At 49.1% G+C, this 26,382-nt stretch overlaps 2 protein-coding genes across 5 annotated transcripts in view; one reads left to right on the forward strand and one right to left on the reverse strand.

Annotated features, from left to right (window-relative positions):
• Positions 1 to 26,382, forward strand: part of RFX2 (regulatory factor X2) — a 124,664-nt gene that overhangs the window by 30,914 nt on the left and 67,368 nt on the right. The gene's annotated exons all lie outside the window — the stretch shown is intronic.
• Positions 6,232 to 7,130, reverse strand: LOC126942843 (60S ribosomal protein L32-like). The gene is made up of 2 exons (XM_050770902.1): positions 6,851 to 7,130; positions 6,232 to 6,540 (listed from the first exon to the last, which is right to left on the reverse strand). The coding sequence occupies exons 1-2, from the start codon at positions 6,994 to 6,996 to the stop codon at positions 6,279 to 6,281; spliced, it is 408 nt and encodes a 135-aa protein (XP_050626859.1). The 5' UTR covers positions 6,997 to 7,130; the 3' UTR covers positions 6,232 to 6,278.

Consider the following 26,382-nt stretch of genomic DNA (forward strand, 5'->3'; position numbering starts at 1 on the left):
GATCTCCTGACCTTGTGATCCACCCGCCTCAGCCTCCCAAAGTGCAGAGATTACAGGCATGAGCCACCACACCCGGCCCGTTTGCATAGATTCTTATAACCTCCACCTCAAACAGAATGGAGAGCAAGTCCAACCTCTCTCTGTAGTCAGACCCTGGCCCCACCCTTAGCCTCTGGCCACCATCTGCTGTCCCTTTCTATAGCTCTGCCTTTTCCAGAATGTCATATAAATGGAAACATACATTGTGTAGCTTTTGAGACTGGCTGCTTTCACTTGGCATAAATGCCTCTGGGATTCATCGCTGTCATTGTGTGTGTCAGTCGTTTGTTCCTTTTATTGCTGGAGCACAGTCCATGTGTGATCCTATCACAGTTTGTTTGGTACATTTGCTCTTCATGACGGATGTTGAATTAACATGAAAGCCTCTGGTTGTAAGAGCGACGGCATACTCTAGACCAAGTCCACTAAATCGTAGTGATATTCCCCGCACAAACAGCCATTCTGTTTGGTAATTTACAGGGTACAGTTTGGTAATTTACAGGAACTGGCATGTCTTAGAATGTTTACCAACAATTTACAACTTTAAAAATGATATGCAAGTAATGGCCGGGCGCAGTGGCTCATGCCTATAATCCCAGCACTTTGGGAGGCCGAGGCAGGTGGCTCACTTGAGGTCAGGAGTTTGAGACCGGCCTGGCGGTGAAACCCCCTCTCTACTAAAAATACAAAAATTAGCTGGGCGTGGTGGCGTGTGCCTGTAATCCCAGCTACTTGGGAGGCTGAGGCACTAGAATAGCTTCAACCCAGGAGGTGGAGGTTGCAGTGAGCTGAGATTGTGCCACTGCACCCCAGCCTGGGAGACAGAGCAAGATTCCATCTCAAAAAAATAAAAATAAAAATAAAATGATATGCAAGTAATACAAGTAACATTCTGCTGGGAAGGGCCACCATCTATGGCAGGAGATTCAGAAATAAAGTTTCTCTTTTCATCTTTCCGTCTGTCCCACCTCCCATGAGGTGAGCACTGTTAATCATATAACTTGCGTCCTTCTAGATCTTTTTAAGGTCTCTTTACCTATTTTATAGTATATATAGCTGGGGTTTTTTTCAACATAAATTTATTCTGCAAATATTTGAGAGCCTGCTGTGTGCCAGGCACTGCAGATGTTGGCTTTCTTTCTTGGAGAAGGTACCTCTTCTTTTTAATGGCAGCATAGTTTTAGAGCTAGGATGTACCCTAAGGTACTTAATGATTTTTCTATTGATGAACATTTGTTTCTAATTTTTTATGACTTCAACTAATGCCATTGGGGACAGGTTGTCAATATACCTTTTCTTTTTTGTTTTTGTTTTTCTTTTTCTTTTTACAGCTGTGCTGAGATCTATTTTGCGTACCATAAAGTTCACCCATTTGAAGTGTATGTTCAGTGGGTCTTAGTATACTGTATTCACAGAACATTTTCATCACTCCAAAAAGAAGAAGAAACCCTGAATCTGCCATGAACAGTCACTTGCCATTCCTCCCCCCAGCTCTTGGCAACTGTGAATCCACTTTCTGCGTCTGTGGATTTGCCTGTTTTGAACATTTCATATAAACAGAATCACACACGATGTGGCCTTTTGTGACGGGCTTCTTCCACATCACATAATGTTTTCAGGGTCCGTTGTCCATCCATTTACAGCATGTGCCAGTGCCTCGTTCCTTTTTTTTTTTTTTTTTTTTTTGAGACGGAATTTTGCTCTTTTTGCCCAGGCTGGAGTGCAATGGCACGATTTTGGCTCACTGCAACGTCCGCCTCCCGGGTTCAAACAATTCTCCTACCTCAGCCTCCCAAGTAGCCGGGATTACAGGCATGCACCACCACGCCTAGCTAATTTTGTATTTTTAGTAGAGATAGGGTTTCTCCATGTTGGTCAGGCTGGTCTCAAACTCCTGACCCCAGGTGATCTGCCCGCCTCAGCCTCCCAAAGTGCTGGGATTACAGGTGTGAGCCACCGTACCTGGCTGCCTTCGTTTATCCATCCATCAGTTGGCAAACAGTTGGGCTGTTGCTACTTTGGGGCTATTAGGACAATGCTGCCGTGAACATCGGTATCCAAGCATTTGTGTGGCCATGCACCGTTTAGCACATGTGTATTTCTGCAGGATGAATTTTGAGGAGGCGAAAAAGACACCACTTATAGCTAGCTCTTTGTCTCTGGCTATGTAGGTTTGAACATCTCCTAAGTCTTGAGAAATGCTTGGAGGCCATTTCCTGCAGAGGCACACCCCCTTCTTGGGCGGGCTGGGGGAGGCAGTGGCAGAGCCCCGCCCACCTGCCCCAGCCACCAGTGCTCCAGGGTTTTGCATTCAGCCCCTGGCAAACACTCATGGCTAACCCTACAGGTGCCCTTGCCTGTCTTTGACCCAGCACTGGCAAAGGAATTGGCAAAGCCACCAGGTTAATGATGCAAACCCCAGAAATGTGCGGCATAGATGAGAAAGCAAACAGCCTCTCCTTTTGGAGAACTAAAAGAATTTAAAGAAGCTCGCTGGCTCACTCCCTCTCACCAGGAAGGATGTCACTAAACACAGTCCGCATCAATCACTATTTTTGTTAAGCGATTTATGAGTTGCTCAGCTAAGAATAAGGTTGCACGTGGTAGGAGGAGTTCTGTGTGCACCGAGGCCTCATGGAAGGACCGGATTTCTAGGGAGGAAAAGGGAAAAGAGAGTTGATGTTAAAATATCATTTCTATAACAGTAATTCAGCAATGTTCGTCTAGAAGGAGAGCTGCCACATTTGGCAAGATGCTGGGAGAGAAACAAGTATTAAGTACTTGGTTAAAATGACAAACCCCACAAATATGCCCTGGAATGAATATAGCTCCATAGCAGGAGGCACTCCCTAAAGGGTTTAGCATCATCACAAATAGCAAAGAGCATAACTGCTTTTAGAGTTTCAGATATTTAAATCTGCAAAAAATCAGTAGATGATGTCGGTTACGTTGTAACAGCGTGAATTACAACAATGACGCTAATGAATATTTGTGGGCATTTTCCGTGTGCTGGGCTGGCCATTAAACTCCACACTTTGTAGGACTCGTCTCATTTAGCACAACCACCCAACACAGATAGAAGTGTTTTCTCCATTTATGGACAAAGAAATGGAAGTGTGAAAAGATTTAAGTCCCTGACTGAGGTCACCCAGCTAGAAACTGGAGGACCCAGGATCTGGACCTAGGCACCCCCGCTAGCCACCTGTTTTAGAACTAGGATGCACTGTAAGGTAGCTAATGGTTTTCCTATTGATGAATATTTGTTTATTATTTATTTATTTATTTTGAGACAGAGTCTCGCTCTGTCACCCAGGCTAGAGTACAGTGGTGCAGTCTTGGCTCACTGCAACCTCCGCCTCCTGGGTTCAGGCGATTCTTCTGCCTCAGCCTCCCGAGTAGTTGGGATTACAGGCACACACCACCAAACACAGCTAATTTTTGTATATTTTTAGTTGAGACGGGGTTTCGCCATGTTGGCCAGGCTGCTCTCAAACTGCTGACCTCAAGTGATCTGCCCGCCTTAGCCTCCCAAAATGTGCTGGGATTACAGGTATGAGCCACCGCCCTCCACCTCGTTTCTAATTTTTTATGAACACCGAGCTCCGAAAGCCAAGCCAAAGGGGTGACTCTGTGTATTTCAGAACTCAGTATTCCCTCTGCTTTCTTCCTCTACTCAGTCCCCAATGCCAGATCCTCCAACTGTTCATGACCTTTGAACTTGAGAAGGACCTCTTTTCTGCTTTATCTACAGCTGCTTTCCTGGTGATCTCACCAAGGCACAAGAGTTGAAATGCATCCTAGAACCTCCAGTGTCCTAATGTCTGTAGCCTGGCTCACTCCCCTGAATCCCGGACTTGTGTACCTAGCTGCCTAGGTGGCAGCTGCATGTGGGTGTCATCTGATGGGCATCTGAGGCTTCTGTCACCCAAAACTGGGTGCCTGATTCGACCTCACGCTTGTCTCTCTTCAGCCTCAGCACGGGGCAGCTCCATTCTCTAGGTGCTCAGGCCAACCACAAGCCTTAAGTCAACCTTGACTCCTCTCTTTCTTTCACCCTCTATGTCAAACCCGTCAGCAGATGTGGCTGGCTCTGTCCTCAGGTGTCTCCCAAATGAGACCATTCCTATCACCTAAGTCTTTGTCACCTCTGGCCTGGTTGTCCAGCCCTGACCTTTGCTTCCATTGACCATTGATGCTTCTAAAATATCTGTCAGACCCTGTCCCTGTGCCCTAAACCTTCCAGTAGCTTCCCAGCACACTCAGAGCGAAAGCCAAAGACCCCACTGTGGCCTCCTTGTGTCTCTTAAGGCCGCCTCCTCCTCCTCCTCCTCCTCCTCCTCCTCCTCCTCCTCTTTCTCCTTCTCCTCCTCCTCCTCCTCTTTCTCCTCCTCCTCCTCCTCCTTCTCTTCCTCCTTCTCCTCCTCCTCCTCCTCCTCTTCCTCCTTCTCCTCCTCCTCCTCCTCCTTCTCCTTCTCTTCCTCCTTCTCATCCTCCTCCTCCTCCTCCTCCTCCTGTCTTAGTCTGTTCAGGCTGTTTCAGCAAAAGGCCATAGACTGGGTGGCTGTAAACAATAGACACGCATCTCTCAGCCCTGGAGGTGGGAAGTCTGAGAAGAGGGTGCCAGCAGGGTCAGGTTCTGGTGAGGGCTCCCCTCTGGGATGCAGATGGCCGTCTTCTTGCTGTGTCCTCACATGGTGGGAAGCCAGAGAGAGCTCTCTGGGGTCCCTTCCATAAGGGAGGGCATGATCCCACCCTCACGACCTCATCACCTCCCAAAGGCCCCACCTCCTAAGGCCACTGCCGTGGGGGGAGGAGTTCAGCATAGGGATTTAAGGGGATACAACATTCAGCCCCCAGCATTCCCCCGGCTCCTCTGGTGACCTTCTCACGTGACCCGTGTGACCCCACGTATCCCATGTGCCTCGGCCTTTCCGAGCATCCCTCCTGGCAGAGCCTTCTCAGTAGCAATACTTTCCTCACCTCACTCTGCCTCTCTCCTGCTGCTGCCCCAGGTCACCTCACTGCCCCGGCCCATGCCACACTCCACTTGTGCATTTGAGTGTATTTTTCTTCAGAGCATTTGTCACCTCCTGCTGTTCTGTGTCCATGGTGTCGTCTGTCTCTCCCAGAGGAGTCAGCCCCACGTGGTCAGGGACTTGATCTGTTTCATTCCCTGCTGTGTTCTCAGCACTTGGAGCCGGCACATGGTAGATGCTCAGACTGTGTTTGTTGAATGAATGAATGATGGCTGAGTGCCCAGGCTCTGAGCAAGTGTGGTACAGGCACCCTTCAAACCCCAGCCCCTGCACCCAGGGAACCTTGTGGGGTGAGGAGATGCACGGGCACAGGCCGGATGCTAAGAGGAAGGTAGAAAGGTTCCAGCCCACCTTCTCTTCTCGTTGACTTGAGGTTAGGAAGGGGCTAGTTTGGAATGAGAGAAAGAGCTTTCTCCACACTGTGGCATCTGTCCCCTGCCTGAGGTTCCACCTGAACTCCTGCCACAAGCTCCAGATCTGTTCCTATGCCACACCCCCACCCCTGCTACGAAACCCCAGCTCTCTGTTTGCCCACCTGGTCTGCCGCTTGGGGCAGAGCTGCCCTTCCTTCACTTTCCATCTTCCTGAGGGCTGCCCTTCATTCATTCACTCTCCGTCTTCCTGAGGGCTGACCTTGGCTGGTGTCGGTCATTAGTGATGGGGCCCAGAACCTCAGCCGGGACAGAACGAGTTCCTGCTGCCCAGGGCCGGCCTGTCTGGGGGCTGCTGAGAAGTCGCCCTGTGGTCGTCCACAGTCATTCCTGTGTGAGGACGAGACACACACTTTCCACTTGCTGGAGAGGAGGGTCTGGACGGCTTTTTATTGGTGCATTCACCATCTCAGATACTTCTGATCAGTATGAGCCGGGTAAACAGCCAGTTCAGATGGCTCAGACTCCCGGAAGAGGAGCGTTTAGCCCAAATTACTGGTATTAGCCATCCGCATTCAAGCTCATCTTAACCATGAAATTTGCATGGTAAAAAAGAGAATTCGACTAACACAGAAATGCAACTGCGTCTTCATCGTTCCACTCTGTAAGCTTCAGAGGGCTTTCATGCGTTCAGCCTTCCTTCTTTTGATCTTTGAATTGTTTTGAAATTCCATTTGGATGGAAATATTTCCAATATTTATCTTTTTTGTTTTTATATATTTTTTGCAGTTTTTATGGTTTTATTTAAACATAAAACATGCACATGAGCTATCTACTCATTTTCTTCACTGTGCAGCCTGGCGTTGGGGTGGGTGACTCTGATGGCCAGCTGGGCGGCCCTTTCCACGATGGCTTTGCGCTCCTTGGAGGAAGCACTGTGAGCGGTCTCAGCACAGGGAGGTTTGTTGCACATCAGCAGCACTTCCAGCTCCTTGACGCTGGGGACCAGGAACTTCCGGAAGCCACAGGGCAGCATGTGCTTTGTTTTTTTGTTGCTCCCATAACCAGTGTTGGGCATCAAGATCTGGCCCTTGCAGGCACGGTGGCTCACGCCTGCAATTCCAGCACTTTGGGAGGCTGAGGAGGGTGGATCCCCTGAGGTCAGGAGTTTGAGATCAACCTAGCCAACATGGTGAAACGCTGTCTTTAATAAAAATACAAAAACTAGCCAGGCGAGGTGGTGGGTGCCTGTAATCCCAGCTACTCTGGAGGCTGAGGCAGGAGAATTGCTTCAACCTGGAAGGCGGAGGTTGCAGGGAGCTGAGATCGCACCATTGCACTGCAGCCTGCGCAACAGAGTGAGACTCCGTCTCAAGAAAAAAAAAAAAAAAAATCTGGCTCTTGAACCTTCTGCGAACCCTGTTGTCAATTCCTCTGGGTTTCCTCCAGTTACACTTAATTTTGACATATTGTTCTGACTGGTGCCGGATGAACTGCTTGGTCCTCTTTTTGACGACCTTGGGCTTCATGAGGAGTCTGAAGGCGGCCATGATGCTGAGGAGGAGATGGCTGCCACCTCCGTAGGCAGCATCAAAGAGAGAGGGGCCTTTTTTTCTTTTTTATGTCCTCGGAAGGAAGACTTCATGTTTCTTTTTTAAGAGCCAGGATCTCTCTCCGTCGCCCAGGCTGGAGTGCAGTGATGCAATCATTGCTCACTGCATCCTCCACCTCCTGGGCTCAAGCAATCCTCCTGCCTCAGCCTCCTGAGTAGCTGGGACTGCAGGCACACCCACCTTACCCAGATAATTTTTAATTTTGTTTTTCTAGAGACAAGGTCTCGCTTTGTTACCCAGACTGGTCTCAAACTCCTGGTCTCAAGCAATTCACCCACCTCAGCCTCTCAGAGCACTGGGATTACAGACATGAGCCACTGCACCTGGCCCAAATATTTATCTTTTAAAATGTATGCAGAAGTGAAACATGCTTTCCAAGAGCAGCAATGGGCAGGGTCACCCAGCGCCCAGGTGGATACGTGGGCTGCCAAGGCTTCCAGAAGCCAGGACAAATGGAAAGAATATTGGAACATGGAAAGGTATGAAAGGTGGCAATTTGTCCAAGTCTCCATTTGAATCAGAAGAGAAGCGGTGGGTCAGGAAGGGGGTGATTTGAGTTCTGTTTCATCAGACTCATCTCTGTTTCTCTTTCCATCTCTCGGGCGGAGTTAGAACATTTTATTCCTTTTTTTTTCCAAAATTATCCTTTGCTCTGCTTTGGGAACTGACTTAATACAGAGCTGGGAATGGAGACACCAAAAACAGAACTAGACAAAGCTGAGGGTTTGTTCTTGCCCCTCCTGGACAGTGTGAGTTGCTCGCTGCTTTCAGGCCCTGTCTGAAGTCGTCCCCAACCCCACACCGGGAGAAAACGTTTCCTGAGGAAAACGAAAACCCCTCGCAAAACCTGATGGAACAGAAAAGCCGTTTACAATAGTTTACAGGTTTTAAGGTGCCTTTTTACATGTTAAAAATAACATTTCCCCTCAAGCTTTTGAATTAAATTGCCTTTCTAAAACAGAATTGATTTTAGTGTATCTTCTTAGAATTAATTGGGGCTAATTAGTTTAAAAACCTGAAATACCTCCAACATTTCCCTCTTTGGGTTTAATTCTAACAATGAGTTTAACAAGACCCTTTTGCTCCGTCTTCTCAGCGCACACTGAGGTTTTGCTTTGGGGTTGAAACTTTCTTGGGGACAGAAATAGAATGTCCTTTTGTCGTTCTCATTGGGTTGGACGGTGACGTTTGAGACCAGCAAAGAGATGACAGATGGAACAAATATTTCTAATTTTGTCTTTCTTTGCTTCATTTTCATGTCTTCGGAGACCCCTGGGTCTTGCTGAGGGGATCTCTGACTTGGCTTCATTTTCTGTCCCAGGCCGATTGAGATGTGTCTGTGCCTCAAAGACAGACCTAAAAGTACCGACAGGTTCTTTCCCTCCCAAAGACAGGCGAGACCTCCTCCCGCCAGGCTGAGTCCATTCCTTGTGTGGGGCCAGGGAGCTCTGCTTCCCAAACTCTCACAGCAAGATTCCTGGCCTCGCTCATTTGTCTTGCATTAAATTTTCTTGCAATCTTGCTTAATTCGAGCATGACTTAGCAAGAAATGCATTTTTAATATGTGACTCTAACACTTTCTTATTTAGGATGCGTGTTTGTACGTTGACATAGCAAGAAAAATAGGTATATTAAAACGCACTTCTAATAATACTCAAGTGTGGAAAGATTAGCCATTTGGCAAATTTGAAAAGAGTTATGGAGTAACCATAAAGAAAACAGTGAGGGCCAGGCACGGGGGCTCAAGCCTGTAGTCCAGCACTTTGGGAGGCTGAGGTGGGAAGACTGCTTGAGGCCAAGAGTTCAGGACCAGCCTGGTCAACATAGTGGGACCTTGCCCGTACAATTTTTGTTGTTGTTGTTTTAAGTAGCCAAGCGTGGTGGTGGGCACCTGTAGTCCTAGCTACCTGGGAGGTTAAGGCAGGAGGATCACTGGGCTGAGGGCCCAGGAGTTTGAGGCTGCAGTGAGCTATGATCCAACCACTATACTCCAGCCTGGGTGACAGAGCAAGACCCTGTCTCTAGAAAAGAAAAAGAAAGCAGTGAAAAAGACAAATCAGGTGCATAAACCTGAGGAGTGGGGCTTCTGTCAGGCGTTGAGGTGGGACCATGGGCTGGGGGCAGGTATTGGTTCCATGGAGACCAGATGAGCCTGTGAACCCAGGGTCTGCTGGAGGCTCTGATGTGAGGTCTGTGGACCTAAGTCATCATACTTGAAGCCCTATCCTGTGGCTTCAAGCCCTTCCACTTGCTGAGACTGGAGGTCCCCAGCAGCCAGCTATTGAGGCTGACCAGGAGTAAACACAGGGATTCCATGGGTGAAGAATGGGATTGGGGACCAGGAAGGACTCCCCCCGAAAGGACTATGACTTGGTGTCCATCTTCCAGGGTGCACACTCTGTTTTCTCTCCTGTACTGGTGGATGCACATCCATGCACCTAGCCCTGGCCAAGCCCTCCTGTGTTCTGCAGGACATCCCATTCCATCCCATCCACATCCCATCCCATCCCATCCACATCCCATCCCATCCCATCCCACTCCATCCACATCACATTGGATCCCATCCACATCTCATCCCACCCCATCCACATCCCATCCCACCCCATCCACATCCCATTCCATCCCATCCACATCCCATTCCATCCCATCTACATCCCATCCCACCCCATCCACATCCCATCCCATCCACATCTCATTCCACCCCATCCACATACCATTCCATGCCATCCACATCCCATTCCACCCCATCCACATCCCATCCCACCCCATCCACATCCCATCCCATCCACATCCCATTCCATCCCATCCCACCCCATCCACATCCCATCCCACCCCATCTACATCCCATCCCACCCCATCCACATCTTATCCCATCCCATCCACATCCCATTCCGTCCACATCTCATTCCATCCCATCCACATCCCATTCCACCCTATCAACATCCCATCCCACCACATCCATATCCCATCCCACCCCATCCACATCCCATCCCACCCCATCCACATCCCATGCCATCCACATCTCATTCCACCCCATCTACATCCCATCCTACCCCATCCACATCCCATCCCATGCACATCTCATCCCACCCCATCCACATCCCATCCCACCCCATCCACATCCCATCCCACCCCATCCACATCCCATCCATCCACATCCCATTTCATCCCATCCACATCCCATCCCATCCACATCCCATCCCACCCATCCACATCCCATCCCACCCCATCCACATTCCATCCCCCCGCATCCACATCCCATTCCATCCACATCCCATCCCATCCCATCCACATCCCATCCCACCCCATCCACATCCCATCCCATCCACATCTCATCCCAACCCATCCACATCCCATCCCACCCCATCCACATCCCGTCCCATCCACATTCCATTCCATCCCATCCACATCCCATCCCACCCCATCCACATCCCATTCCATCCCATCCACATCCTGTCCCACCCCACCCACATCCCATTCCATCCCATCTACATCTCATCCCATCCTGTCCATATCCCATCCCATTCTATTCACATCCCATCCCACCCCATCCACATCCCATTCCACCCCATCCACATCCCATTCCATCCCATCCATGCAAGAACACGCACTTGCAAGTCTCCCTTCTTGCTCCTATCCCAGTTCCCTCCTGGTAGGTCCTTCCTGCTATTATTTCTTTCATTTTCAGAAACCCTCTCTCAATCTTCCCTTTCCGGCTGCCACCCCATTCCTCTTCCTATCTTTCTAGCAAAAGTTCCTCAAAAGAACCATCTGGTCCTCCTGTCTCCAGTTCTGCTCCACTTGGGGCTCTCCTGAACCTGCTCCAACCTCTGTGGCTTTTGCACACACTTTTCCCCTGGAACTCCGCTTCACAATCACTGGTGACCTCCACTTTGCTAAGTCCGGTGATCACCACTCAACCCCAGAGTCACTTGGTTCCGGGACACCACTTGCTCATACTTCTTTGGCCTGCTCTTTTCAGGCTCCTGCTTCTTGGGGATCTCTAAATGGCAGAGAGCTCCAGAACTCAGCCCTAGGCCTCTTTTCTCTACTCTCCCTTGGTGAGTCCAGATAGTCTTATGGTTTTAACTAGGTCATTTATACACTGATGACTCCAGCCTACATCGTGTATACACTGGTGGCTCTAGCTCATGTCCTCTATACACTGATGGCTCCAGCCATGTCATCTATACACTGATGGCTCCATCCTATGTTCTCTATACACTGATGGCTTCAGCCCACATCCTCTATACACTGGTGGCTCTAGGTCATGTCCCCTATACACTGATGGCTCCAGCCATGTTATGTATACACTGATGGCTCCAACTCATATATTCTATACACTGATGGCCCCAGCCTGCAATCTCTATACACTGATGGCTCCAGCTCATATATTCTATATACTGATGGCCCCAGCCTGCATTCTCTATACACCGATGGCTCCAACTCACCCCTCAGCCTGAGACTTACATAATCTGCCTGCTTTCTCAGCATCTCAACCTGGGTGTCTAGGAGCCTCTCACACTTTACACATTTAGAACTCAACTCCCAAGTGCTCTCCAGCGCTGCTTCTTGGGCAATTTTACTGACCTCATCCTTTTAGTTGCCAAAAACCTTGGAGGTACCCTTGACCCGTCAGCAAATCTGGCTGACTCTACCTCCTATGTTTATCCAGAGTCTGTGACTTTGCCCCTCCACGGCTCACAGCCAAGCCCCCCTCCCTTGCCCAGATTATCACATTAGCCACCAGATTGCTCTCTCTGCTCCCACCCTTTTCCTTCTTCCCCTGTTCTCAACCCAGCAGCCAGAGGGGCCTGGTTAAAATGCAAGTCAAACCAGGCCATTCCTGGGCTCAAACCTTGTGATGGCTTCCGTTCACCCCAAGCAAAAGCCAGAGCCCCTGCGATGGCCTGTGTGGGCCTTTCTCCTTCTTGCCTTCTGGTTCATTCAGCCTGGTTCCAAGCCAGGCACTGTCCTGCCTTGGGGCCTTTGTACTGGCTTTTCCCTCCATTAGGAACGCTCTTCCCCAGGATATCTGAATAGTGCCGTCCCACACTTTCCTCATCTCTTTAATGAGCCCGCCCAGGGAAGCATTTGACAACCCTTTAAAAATTGCAACCTCTTCCTATCCCAGCACTCCTTCTGTCTGCTTCGTTTTCCCCCTTGGTACTTGTCACCAGATGATATAGGGTGTCATCTGATGTACGACATATTTTTATCACTTACCTTATTTACTGTCTATATGCCCCTGTCTTCCCACATGGTCTAGAATAGAAACTCCATGAGGGCAGGGAATTGTGTTTTGATGACTGGTCAATGCCATGCCCATGCTATGGATCCAATAAATATTTTATTGAAATCAATGAATGACACAGTTAGGATCTCTGTTACTTATCCTTCTGGACATGGGGTTTGGAGTCCTCACAGCCACACCTCAACGCCTCCCTCAGGATGCAGCATCCAGGCAGAACCCGGCCATGTACCCTAAGCAAAGCCTCCCTGGCACCAGCTGCTGGTGGTTTGACCTCCAGAACTAGCATTCAAGGATGTCACCTCATCACCACTTAGCCATGGGTTAACTGCCCAAGAGTCTGGCTTCCAACTCCTCATCTCCCTGGAACAGAGACTCAAATTCTAACAGTATAGAATCTGTCTTCCTTTCTTCTCAGGGAGACATGTCTGTTCCATCCTGTTTATTCTAGGAATGACTCCGGGATGATAACCTTAAAAAAACAGTTTCTGTGCACTGACTGTGTCTGTCTCAAAGGGCAAACCTCCACTGAGAGCTCCTTAAAGGCTATGCTTGGCCATGCACAAATCTATCAGCATTGTGGGCTTTTATCATCCACAATGTTGACCCATCGAGGCTGCAGCTACACGCTGCTCATTCTATCAGAATGTTTTAAGATCCTTGGCTGGTCCCACCAAAAACAAGAGCACTGCTTAGAGCTCTGTGTTCCCCTTGAAAGGTGGTGGTGCCACCTCACCCTTTCCTGGTCCCAAAGCCTCAGGGAAGCCATGCTCAGCATGAACTGCTCTAGGCATAACAAAAACTGCACTGGCTTCAGTTTAGCCCTTTTCCCCCTCCGTGGGTCAAGATTGCCCAACCGTGTGCCTCTTTCCGGAGACGTGTGTCCATTGTGTGTCCTGCCATCTGGGGGCATCTGATGTGGCATGGCTTCCTCTTAGAAAAGTCTTCCTCTCCCTGGGTAGGGAGGGAAGAGCCGGCGCAGTGACGTCAGAGATAATGTAAGTCCCTCCCGGCAAAGCCCCACAAGGCATTTCTGACGCTGAGTCAGTGGTTCCCTTTGCACTTGTTCCATACGTACATGATGTTTCCAAAAGTCTTTTAAATTCAGTATCAGCTCCTCTGTTTTCACACTTTTTTCCAAATAGTTTAATCCGTGATTCATTTTACTTCGCCCAGAAAACACTTATGCAGCTATGAACTCTCCCACATTGTTTGTTTGATGATAAATAGATTCTTTCCTCTTGGAGAAAAGGGCACTTTCTCCTCCCAGTACTAGGAAGGACTGAAATCCCTCCTGTGATGCCCTCTTACCTCAGAGGGAGTTGTTCCTCCTTGGGTTTTGTTATTTCAGAACAAATATGGTAAACTGTTTTCCCGTCAGTTACTATAGAGAAGAGATTATTTGCCTTTCTCTTAGTGCTTCTGAAAATAATAGATTACATATTTGGGAGGGTTTTTTTTAGATCTGGTTAATGTGAGATAGAGGGGGTTGCTCCGGGATGACATTGTTTGGTTTGGGAAGTATTCTCCCGGTTGCCCAGCAACAGGCTCTTGGAAACGGGAGTGGACTGCGTTGCCCCTGGCAACCGTTGTTACTTAGCAAACAATGAGGGCCGGGCAAACAGTGCCAAGACTGCGGACTCCAGGTTTTAATTGAACATCTGCATATATTTTTCTCTGATTAAATTTGAGTTTGATTTGCCACAACAGGTAGACATGGGTCCACTCGGGATCTACTTGAAAGAACCAATATTGTAATGTTGACTCCCATGCTGCATAAACGCAGAGGCCCCATTGAAACAAACTTCTGGCCATTCGAATATGTCCTAGACTGCTCTCAACTGGAGACTTATTTTAGTCTTAAGTGCAATTTCTTTTTTGATCTAATTCCTGGTGTTCAGAAAATCATTACTTGTCCAACCTACTACCGTACATCACTGATAAATCCGCAATTTCTGGAGCGCTTTTCAGCACGATGCCTTCATTTCTGCTGCCTAAGAATTTCAGAAGAGCAAAGAGTTGAGCCCTGGCTGGCTCACATGTAGAGACATTCACAGATAGGGTTGGCTGGGGGTGGAAATTGGACCCAGCACCTTCTGGTTTCGTGTGCTCAATGTTCCTGCTGAGAAGTTGGGTCCTCCCGTGGCCCTCAGTGGGATGTGTGTTACGTTTATTAAGGGAGGTCTCATGTTCCCACTAACAAAGTGCCCTGTTGATGGGCCCTTTGCAGCCCCAGGTTGGATTTTGATCAAAACAGCCTCACTCCCCCACCTCCTCACTGGCGAGCCAGAGATAGCGGTTGTTTACAAGGGTTTGTTGCTTAGGTAAACACCACCCCTGAACTTCATTCAGAGCAGGTGACATATTTCTTTCCCTCCTCCCAGCACTGCCCCAGCCCCCGCCCCCACTGCCAGGGCTATAAATTAAGAACTGTTAGCCAGGACAGGTTTTTGGTGAAGACTTTATTCTTCCTTATTCATCTCGAGTGCAATCTGACTAATGCAGCAACAGCCGCAAAAGTGTCACCTGTAACAGACACTCCAGCCTGTCACTAAAACAGCTGCTGTGGTTCCTGTGGTGAGACTCGCTTTGGTTGTATGGATATTTTTTTTTTTTTTTTTTTTTTTTGAGACGGAGTCTCGCTGTGTCGCCCAGGCTGGAGTGCAGTGGCCGGATCTCAGCTCACTGCAAGCTCTGCCTCCCGGGTTTTTACGCCATTCTCCTGCCTCAGCCTCCCGAGTAGCCGGGACTACAGGCGCCTGCCACCTCGCCCGGCTAGTTTTTTGTATTTTTTAGTAGAGACGGGGTTTCACCGTGTTAGCCAGGATAGTCTCGAACTCCTGACCTCGTGATCCGCCTGTCTCGGCCTCCCAAAGTGCTGGGATTACAGGCTTGAGCCACCGCGCCCGGCCGTATGGATATTTTTTTAAGGGCGATTCACTTTGTTGCTGAATGCCCCCAAGAAAATGTTCATTGCACGTTTGTTACCAGCATTTCAGCTAATGTCTTAGGACTATTTAAAGTATCTAAACAAATTTCCCAACTTTCTTTTGCAGCAGAAACTTATAATGGAATGTCATTTGTGTTATATAACAAATAAAAGTAAGCTTGTGTTTTTTTCCTTAAAAAGGCAAGCTGATTAGCCATCAGCCTTATTAGATGCAATAATTAGGATCCAATGGCTGTGAGTGTTGTTGGAATCAAAATGAATAAGGTCTGACTTACACAAAGACTCCCCCAAAGATTAAAATACATGCTTTGTCCTGCAACCTGTTGTAGGATAGTTGTAGAAGACCACTATATACTTCAAAAGATAAATCTTCCCAAAGAAATGCTGTTCTGCCTTCTACAATATTATTTTCTGCCCAGTCCTCGGTTTAAGTAAGTCATTTTTCAGGAATTAGAGCCTCATTAAAAATTTTTTTAATTGATCATTTTCTTATTTCCCATGGAAGTATTTTCCCATATATCAGGCTTTGCAATTTGGGCAAACCACTTAACATCTTTAGGTAAGTTTCTTCATGTGTTTGATGAAAGAGCTGGGTTAGGTAGTTTTTAAAGGGGCCTCTCCATGCTGTGGTTTTAGGTGGAAATTCTTGTATTTGAACTAGGCTGTTTCTCCGCTACTTAATTTCCAGAATCAAGTCACGACCGGAGGGGAGGTAGGGTGTAGATTGGAAAGGTCTCGTATGTGATGTTGGTGGGATCTGGAAAACCAGCCTCCTCCTGGCCCGAATCAGTCATGGAGACGTGGAAAGAACATGCACTGCCTGTTGCCCTGTGCTCACTGGCAGTCTCTCGAGATGGCTGTCAGGGACAGGAAGGGCCACACAGGCAGGACGAAACCCTGTCCCCAGGTGGGCACAGGTGCCCAGTGGGCCTGCTGCCGTGTCAGGTCACCAGGCTGGGAATGCAGGAGATGCTACTGCTGAGGAACTGTCACTTGTCATTTCCGGGTCCACTCTCTACCCTCTGGCAGCGTGGGTCGCTCTGAAAGATTTTGAAGGTGGGACAGGAGAGGGGGAGTGAGGTGAGGCCTCCGCATGCCAGATTTTCACTGGCACATTCTCCATCTTCATCTTGACCATCAGCAGCTGCACTGCAGCCCTGCTCATGGTCAGAAAGGGAGAGAAACATGAGAGGGAAAGAAAGGCTGGTAAGAGAAGGAGCAGAACACAAAAGCATGATGCCTTAGGAAGCCGCTCCCAAGAACCCTGGGACAGGCCCCTGTGCTCAGCTGAAGACGGGAGCTGGAGGCCGACATGGTGAAGGTGGCTAGAACAGGTGGGCAGCCCAGAGCAGGCAGGCCGCTCATTCTCTTTTTCATTGCAAAATACGCCTTGAGCATCTTTGCAGGCAATGTGCTACGTAGGGGCTGGAGTTGGGGTGAGGGAGCTGCGAGGGGGCTGCTGAGATGACACAGACCCAGACTTTGTTTTCTCAAGAAGGGCTGACTAGCCAAGAAGCCAGATGTGAACAGCTGCATGACAGGAAGGAATCTGAGGGGCCAGCACGGAGAGTGGTTTGGTGAATCTGGAAACGCTGTGTGGAGTAAAGGTGCGGCCTTAGACGTGTGGCTCTCCACGGGGGTGGTCCTGCCCCCGGGCACACTGGGCGATGTCTGGAGACATTTGTGGTTGTCACGACAGGGGTCAGGGGTGGTTTCCTGGCATGGAGTGGGTGGAGACCAGGGATGCTGCTCAGCACCCTGCGGTGCCCAGGACAGCCCCAGCCCAGAGCATGCTCCTGCCCCTCGTGCCTGCATTGCTGAGGTCAGGAAAACCTGTGTGAGATGACAAGCTGACTGGAGAGAGGGTTTCCCCACTGCTCGTCACTTGCGTGGGGTCCCCTTAGGAGCTGCTGGCTGCTGTCTCTCTGTCTCCCTCCCTCTTTAATGCAGCAGTCACTTTGATCTTAGCTGTCATGGGCAGGTGGACTTTGAGGGACAGAGCGCTGCCCAGCCTGCCTGGCCCTGCTGGAGGGGTCTTGTCCATCCCCACCCTGGCAGGTGCATCGGCCCCATTCTCACCCTCCCTGCATTGTATGCAGGGGACACCAGTGCCAGCCTCCGGTGGCACTCCATGCATTGCCACCACCTTGTCACTGTGAGTCTGGACCACTGTGTGCCATGCTGCCTCCTTCAATTCTGCAGACCTTAGATATGCAGGCAGAAGCTGCTGCTCAGTGCAGGGGCCGGTGCTCAGGCCTGGGGGTCTGGCAGGCGTGAGCTCTAATTCCATTTGAATCAGAGGGTCCTTCGGGGTTGTGTGGCCATCTCATTTAAACACTCCATCCGGAATCAGAGGAAGCCCGGCTTTCCCCATGAAGCAGGCGCCGGGGAGAGAGTTTCAAACCAAGTAGCTGGATGCATGAGGGAGAAGGTGGCCTGGGAGCAAGAGCGAGAGCGGCAGGACAGGAGCGGCACGAGACGCAACAGCTCACGGGAGGGGATGTGGGTGACCCCAGCAGGGGCCAGGCACCAGAATGGCACAGACAGGTGACCTTGGTCTCTGGAAGGGGAGGGAAAGGACGAGCAGATATTGAATATGCGCGACTGGCCAGGGAGTGACCCCCAGATCTTTACATTCGGAAAAACCCACTGCTGTAAACGCACAGGGAACTGCTTCTGGGGATAGACAGAGGGAATGGTCATTCTAAGTCACGCTTATTTACAAGTTCCTCCCAGTTACTGAGAATGAAGAAAGAGCCACTTACTTCTCAACTGGAACCACAGAGGACTGGAGAAATGTCCAAGTCTGGCTCGAACTCATCCAGTCACTCCCCACAGGGACCGTATCAGTTCATGATCGCTCCAATAGCATCAGCTAAATTCTAGAAACTTCTAAAGCAAAAGCTAAGCTTGTGTTGTTATTTGGAGTTCTCTTTGGCATGGGGTTGGGGAAGCGATTTATATACGGAAAAGAAGCGGAAGCTTCACATGGGTGGGAAAGCGGTGGCTCCGGAGGCTCCAGAGTCATAAAAACATGTGCTTCCTCCTCCTAAAGGAGTGACTTAGCCAAACCCAAGCCGAAGCCCCCGTCCAGCCTGCCTCTTCCTGCTTGGTGACCTTCAGCTCATGGCTCGCCCTTTCTGAGCCTCAGCATGTGTGTTGTGTCTAGAGCAGAGGTGATGTGGCCACAGCTTCCTCAGAGTCAGTCGGCCCCCACGTGTACCAGTTTTGCCCACAGTCTGGGACTCGGTCTGGCCACCGGCTGCTGCCACTGCTGTTGTCTTTGGGGTTGTGTCCGTCTTTCGTTTGGCTACTTTGGTTTTTTGGTTGTTTTGGGTTGTTTTGTTTTGTTGTTTATTCTTTGTAGAGACAGGGTCTCCGTCTGTCTCCCAGGCTGGAGGGCAGTGGTGCAGTCAGCTCACTGCAGCCTCAAATTCCTGACCTCAAGCAATCCTCTGGCCTCAGCCTCCCAAAGTGCTGAAATTACAGACAGAAGCCACCTTCCCCGGCCCCCAGTTTTTTGTTTGTTCGTTTGTAGAGACGGGGCCTCGCTATGTTGCCCAGGCTGGTCTCGAACTCCTGGGTTCAGTGGATCCTCCCGCCCCTGCCTAGGTCATATTTCATTGATCAGGCACCTGCTGGGATCTACACTCAGGGTGGGCACTTCAACTACATCATTTCCTTCCCCCTCCCAGCCCCTTTCTCAGATTAAGAAACCAAGGCCACAGCCACAGTCAGTAAGTAAGTGAGTGACAGGCCTGGGATTTGAACCTGAAGCCTGGCCTCCTCCCTCTGCTGTGGGTGGCCGTACCTCCTTCCCAGCCACTCGGCACTCCCCTTGGCATTTGTTCTTATTTATATAAATAATGGAGGTTGCAAAGTCTTTTTACCCCGGCTGGAGCCGACTCCCCAGTAAGATCCAAAGGCGGGGCTGGGAGTAGGAAGGGAACCAAGTGTTCCCTTTCTTTGGATGCGCTCTGTGGGGCAGGGCTCTCTGCCTGCCTATGGACGGTCTTCAGGTGACAGGGTCTTGATCAGCCAAACTTGTGAGTGTGAAGGGCGGGCTCCAACCCTCTGAAGAAGGAATCCTACAGACAGCAGACCCTTTCGACATCGAAATGTCTGGAACCCCCACCTTGGTAGTTAATCCCTTGGTTTAGCACATGCTTTCTATGCAGTGAAAACTCATGGGAGGGTTTTTTCAGCCAGGGAATGAGAAGACATTGTTATCTTTTGAATCACCCCAATGTGAAAGAAAATTGGCTCGGGCCGAGGCTGGAAGCAGGGAGACCAATTAGGAGGCGGATGCGGTGGTTCCAGGTAGGAGATGGGGAGGCAGGGGCTCACTAAAATAGTAGCAGCAGGAGCGGAAGGAAGGGGGAGGCAGAGATGGTATCAGGTGGAGACAGCAGGCTGAGTCACCAGCGACACGTGCCCCGGGGCCCAGGGAGATGCCCAGTGCCTTGAACAGCCCCCTGGCTTAGGAAACGCAAGAGGAGAAATTTGGGCAAAGGGAGTTTCCCTTGGACTTGTTGAGGCACCTGAGGAGCGCCCAGGCAGAGAGGTCTGGGAGGCAGCTGGAGAAGGGAGCCGGAGCCAGGTGATTTGGGTGGTGCCGGGAGTCCTGGTGCCATGAGGTCGTCCACATTGAGTGTGACAGGGGAGGGGCACAAGGGTGGAGGCCGAGGGTGGTAGACAAGGAGGGACCAGTGCAGGGGACTGAGAAGGTACCATTAGGGGGAAAAATGAAACCAGATGACAACAGTGCCCAGAAAGGAGGGAGGATGGAGCTTTGAGGAGCGACATGAAATACTGCAGAGGCCAAGTTCAGAGGAGGCCTGAAACCTGCCCGGTGAGGACCTCGAGAACAGTGGGCAGACATGAGAACCGCGGAGAGAAGCCGACGGAGACTCCCTCCCAAGAGTATGGACTTACAAAGAAGAAAGAATCCATATCTCGAGAGAAGATAAAGGATAAAGAGCAGGGTTTCAGTGGCAGTGGATGTTCTCCTCAAACGGGTGTGATGTGAGCTTGTCTATAAGCTGAAATAATGGAGCCTGTGCAGAAGCCAGATTACAGGCTTGATCGGTGGGTCCTTGGAGGGAGATGGAAGGCTCTAGAACCTTCAGGAAGGGGACCAGCAGCCTTTTTCTGTAAAGGACCAGAGAGTACATATTTTAGGCTTCTGCTGGGGTCTGTCTCAGCTCCTCACCTCTGCTGTTGGAGCACAAAAGTCATCATAGCTACTGGGAAAATGGGAGTTGAAGATGCAAGGAACTGGATGTAGACAGTCTGGATGTGAGACAGTGAGGGGAGGTCAGCACAGGGAAGGGGTTGCGGGATAGAAGAAGGTGGAAGAGACAGCATGGCAGGGGCATGGCTGAGAGCCAGAAGGTGCAGAGGCGCTGTCAGAAAAGGGCTGCAATTTCAGAATGGAATCTTGCAAGGAATAAAGTATAGAGAAAAAATGTACTTTGAGGCTTTCTCTCATAGGCATGTGTGTGGATGTGTGAACATAGGTCCCCCCCGACTTTTTACTACAAGAATTGTTGTTGTTTTTATCTAGTGGGAGGAGTCAACATTCAGTTTAATAGAAAAATGTCTGGAGTAAGAAAATGACATGTGTCTTCTGAGTGTTTTTGGCCATTTTCCTCATATTATCCTGCATCAGGTGGCGTATGTGTGTGCATGTATGTGTGTCTGTGTGTATATTTTTATGTATACATGTATGTACATGTATTTTTGTGTGTATGTGTGTATATGTGTATGTCCATGTATATTTGTATATATGCATACGTGGGGAGTGTATACATGCGTGTGTATGTGTGTGACACTCTCACATCCTCTCCGGGGGGACAGCATCGGCTGATGCTTGGCCTCTAGCTTGGAATCCAGTTACCTTTCACTCCAGTGTGTTGGACTTCAGGGCACCCCATAACCTAAGGAGAATTTCCATTTCCTAGAAACCCAAGTTTTGTGGTATTGAAGTTATTGCTAAAAGCAGTGGAATCAGATTGACTGCCAAAAGAGTATTTGCTGGGTGAAAATGTCAGTGAAGCCTTGGTGGTTTTTTAAATTCAAAATTCACCCTGAATTTGGTATATTATTGATGGCAGTTAAAAGCAGACCACATCAGAGACGAGGTACACCATACCTTAGTTTGGACAATTTTTATATTAATAATCAAATCAAGGCCAGGCATAATGGCTCACACCTATAATCCCAGCACTTTGGGAGGCCGAGGTGGGAGGATTGCTTCAGTCCAGGAGTTCGAGGTCATTCTGGGCAACATAGCGAGACCCCTGTCTCTACCAAAAATTAAAAGTTAGCCGGGCTTGCTGGTGCTCACCTATAGTTCCAGCTACTTGGTTGGCTAAGGTGGGAGGGTCACTTGAGCCAGGGAGGTCGAGGCTGTAGGGAACTGTGATCACATCACCGCACTCTAGCCTGGGTGACAGAGAAGACTGTGCCTGAAAAAAAAAAAGTCAGGTTTCTAAAAGGGAAGGAATGGGTGTTTCCTCTGTTATGACGGGGGTCCCTGACTTAGGGGAGGCCCTGTCAGTGCAGCCTGCTCCAACCCTCTGAAGATTAGAACCTGTGACTTAGGGACCGACTGGGTGTCCACACTTCCCCATCCCCATTCCACTCTGCAAACAGCCCTTTCTCAGGCCAGTTGTCAAGGGCTTGGTTCTGATCCTTTTCTAGAGAAAGGAGGGTGAGTTTGGCTCCTGAGAAGAAAACAGGAACAGAAGCCCAATTCTTACGAAAAGAAAAAGGAATTTGAATTCTGAAGATACTTGATTTCCGAGAAGCTCGGAGCCAGCTCCAGTCCTTGAAAGCTCATTGCTACAAGAGAAAAAAAAAAAAAACCGAAAGTGAGGAATGGCTTAGGCGTAGAGGGAACGATAGTTGCCCTCGGTGTGCTTTGAAGTCTGCTGCTCTGGAACGCGTGGGTAGCCTTCAGAGGGTCCTGTTCTTTTATTTCAGACTCCTGGCCTGGCTGAATTGTCATGATTTTGTGTCCTGCCTACTCTCCTTTTTCATCTTCCCGTTCTCAACCTGTCTGTAGGCCCGTTTTAGTCAGGGGCTGTTTGTCCAGATGCCTTCTCAGATATCACACATCCATTTTGAACAGAGGTCCTTCTGCCTCCCCAGGGGACACTGGGGAATGTCTGGGGACATCTGTGGTTGTCACAACTGGGGGTGCTCTTGGCATGGAGTGGGTGGAGACCAGGGATGCTGCTCAGCGCCCTGCAGTGCTCGGGACAGCCCCAGCCCAGAGATGGATCCATCCCCAATGTTCGCAGTGCCAAGTGGGGACACCCACTGTCATCTTTGGTGATAATCAGGGCAGAGTAATAACTCTTGGCGCTGAGAACTAACTGGGTCCACAGGGAGTGATCCTGGTGCAAGAAAGGACGTGGTTCCACCATCAAGGAGGTTCAAGAATCCACTTTTCAGCAAGGAGATGGCTGTGTCTTCCCTGTGCGTGGGGCCAGGCCACACAAACCTGAATGGTGGGGACAGAATCTTAAAACACACATCACTTGCTGCGTAGACCTGGCCCTCCAGGAGAAGGAAATAGACGAGATTTTTCTGGGCAGCGTAATGACACTGCAAGTGTTAAGACAAGCACCAGGACACAATCTGGGCTTTGAAGCGACCGGTATTCCTGAGAGCGCTCTGGACTTGTTCCTTCTTGTTCGGAGGGAGGAAATTAATTGCTTTCTTCGGGCAGATGAACTCTGGTACCATCTGGACGCCAGCGAGTACCAGGAGAGGAGGAGCTGATGGCTGGCGGAGGCCTGGTGCCTCCCAAACGCCAAGGCTCATTAGCCAATCAGAACGAAGGTAACTAAAACCACTCAGCTAACTCTGCCCCAATTATCACCGAAGATGACAAAACATTGTCTAAATACTGATCTGAACTATGTGAGGCAGGTGACAGCTCCATTTGGCATACGGAGGAACAGGAATAGAAGAGAGATTGCTTAAGGTCGCAGTGAGTCAGCGGCTCAGCCAGGAACCGGCCCAGAAATTGCTCTCAGCGCTTTCTGCATTTCCTTTCCTGACATTGCTGGTTACTAGGTGATGGGAGTATTTTTCTGTAAACAGAAGCCTCTTCCCTTTGTGCCCAGGCAGACTCATTCATCACGGCTGCAGTCCAGGGCTGCTTCTAGCTGCGTCTCTCCTGTGCCCCTCACATGAAGTCAGGAAGCCACGGGAGATGTTCCCACTGGCGCATTTGACTCAGCAGAGGCTCCAAAAGGTCAAGTGCGCATCTGGTTCACTTGAATGTTCGTTCAAGGTCAGATGCGCGTTTTGTGGATTCCAAAGGCTGGTGCCGGCCAAGGAGGGGAAATTGCGCCGCTGGTTCTGTGCTTTTCCCCTTTATTTCATGCCCGTCCTGATCTTGGACCAGATGGTAAATGAAACGTGCTTTGCTTATAAACAGCACTCCGGGCATGTTTCTGAGCCACGAGGGAGCTTTAGGCCAGCCAAACCCATCGGCCAAGCAGGGCCAGGCTGGATGACAGGTCATGTCTCGGCCCCTCCCCTTTATATTGGCTGTTCCAAGGCTCCTGTAACCCGGTCTAAGAGGACACAGGGGAAGGCAGTCAAAGAAAGACTGCCCAGGTCCTCGCCACAGGAAGAAAAACAGAAGAGAGGACAAAGGAACGTGAGAAAGCAAGGACGGTGGGGCAGTCACCAATGAGTCCAAGTTCCCACGGCAGATTCAGGTTCAGAGAAGAAGCATGGCCTCCACTCACTCACATCTGTCCTGTGCTGGATTGAGGGGTTCCCAAGCTGGGTACTGCAAAGGTACTCCACAGTGTGCTTCCCTGTGCCCTGTGGACTTTACATTGAATAGTACCCACACCCTCGGGGCCCTGCCCTCTCCCCCTCTCCGCTGCCCCCTCCTCTGCCAGGTGGAGGAGTTACTCAGGATCCAGCATCACCCCTTCTGGGAGGACCATGTGAGTTACTGCTGTCACCTGGAAGCACGGCCAGGACCACGAGCCGCTCCTTCTGCTGGGCGGACAGCTCATCGCTGGTGTCTTGTGTGTGTTTGTTTAACTCTTTATCACGGACGTTTCAAACATCCACAAAGTAAATACACAATGCAATAAAACTTAATGAAGCCACCACCCTCTACAGGGTGTCAGTGTCCTGCCATTCTTATAGCGCCTGGATACCCCTACCCACTCTCCATCCTCCTCTCCACCCTTATATTTTTACAGGCTTTGTTGTCGTCGTTAAAATTCACATATAGTAAGTGCACAAACCTTAGCTGGCTAATTTTAACAAATCGCAACTCCATGTAACCCCACACTGTATTATCATACAGAATGTGTCCATCTCACTGGAATGTCCCCTCCTGTCCCTTTCCAGTCACTCTCACCCGCCACCGCCCCCTGCCCGCTGTTATGATTTTTTTTTAACTTTAGTTTTAATCCACTCTACTCATCTACTCTTTTGGACTCAGCTTCTTTCACTCAGTGTAATGATTTTGAGATTCACTCATGCATTGTGAATTTCAGTAATTCCTTTCTATTCATGAGTATTCCAGTAGTATTCCTTTATTAGCTTTTTAGCTATGCCCTTCTTTTCCATTTTTAGTGGTTGTTTTAGGGTTTTCAGTATGAATCTTTAAATCATCATAGTCTACAATTTCTCATCCACTCTCCTGATGAGGAAGATTTGGGTTATTTTTACTTCTTAGTGACTGAATCAAACTGCTATGAATAAGGCCGAGGCAGGCGGATCATTTGAGCCCAGGAGTTTGAGACCAGCCTGGGCAACATGGTGAAACCCTGTCTCTACCCAAAATACAAAAATTAGCTGGGTATGGTGCTGCACGCCTGTAGTCCCAGCTACTTAGGAGACTGAGATGGGAGAATTGCTTCAGCCTGGGAGGTTGAGGATGCGGTGATCTGTGATTGTGCCACTGTACTTTAATCCTGAGTGAGACCCTGTCTCAAATACAAAAAAACCAACAAACAAAAAGCTGCTATGAACATGCTTATACAAGTTATTATTATTTTTTGAAGATATATGTTTTCATGTCTCTTGGATAAAAATAACTACAAGAGGAATTCTGGGCTAAAGGGTAGGTTTAACTTTCTAGAAAACTGCCAAACCTCTTTCCAATGTGGTTGTATCATTCGTATCTACACATGGGGATGTGTGAGAATTTTAGTTGCTCCATGTACCTACAACATTGGATGTTGTCAGACTTGTCAGCTTTAGCCATTCTAGTGAGTATTTAGCGATATCTTGATATAGTTTGAATTTGCATTTCCCTGGTGACTAACGAGGCTGAACACTATTCATGTACTTTTCGGCATCTGAATATCTTGCTTCGTGAAGTACCATTTTTTTTTTAAAGTTATTTGTCTTCTTATACTGAATTGTAGGAGTTTATATAGATAGATAGATAGATAGATAGATTAGGATAAAAGCCCTTTATTAGATACATGTTTTGCAAATGTTTCTCCCAGACTGTGGCTTACCTATTCATATTCTTAGTAAAATATTTTAATGAGCAGAGGTTTTAAATTTTGGTGAAATCTAATTTCTCAAGTTTTTCTTTTATGCTTATTTACTTTGTGCATTCTAAGAAACCTTTGTCTAACCTCCTATATTCTCTCTGAGAAGTCTTATAGTTTTAGCTTTTATGTGTAAGTTTATGGTGTTTTTTTTTTTTTTTTTTTTTTTTTTTTTTTTTTGAGATGGAGTCTCGCTCTGTCGCCCAGGCTGGAGTGCAGTGGCGCGATCTCGGCTCACTGCAAGCTCCGCCTCCCAGGTTCACGTCATTCTCCTGCCTCAGCCTCCCGAGTAGCTGGGACTACAGGCACCCGCCACCACGCCTGGCTAATTTTTTTGTATTTTTAGTAGAGATGGGGTTTCACCGTGTTAATCAGGATGGTCTCGATCTCCTGACCTCGTGATCTGCCCACCTCGGCCTCCCAAAGTGCTGGGATTATAGGCGTGAGCCACCGCATCTGGCCAAGTTTATGTTCTAACTTGAAATCATTTTTATGTATGATGTGAGGTAAGGGTCAAGATCCATTTATTTTCCCCAATATGGATATCCTGTTGATCCATCACCATTTGTTTA

The sequence above is a fragment of the Macaca thibetana genome, chromosome 19 (assembly GCF_024542745.1).
Source record: "Macaca thibetana thibetana isolate TM-01 chromosome 19, ASM2454274v1, whole genome shotgun sequence".
Taxonomy (NCBI): Eukaryota; Metazoa; Chordata; class Mammalia; order Primates; family Cercopithecidae; genus Macaca; species Macaca thibetana.

Coding starts and splice junctions, on each gene's coding strand:
- LOC126942843 (XM_050770902.1), bottom strand. CDS start 6,996: ATGGCCGCCTTCAGACTCCTCATGAAGCCCAAGGTCGTCAAAAAGAGG. Junction 6,541..6,850: donor AACAGGGTTCGCAGAAGGTT/CAAGAGCCAGAT, acceptor CCACCGTGCCTG/CAAGGGCCAGATCTTGATGC.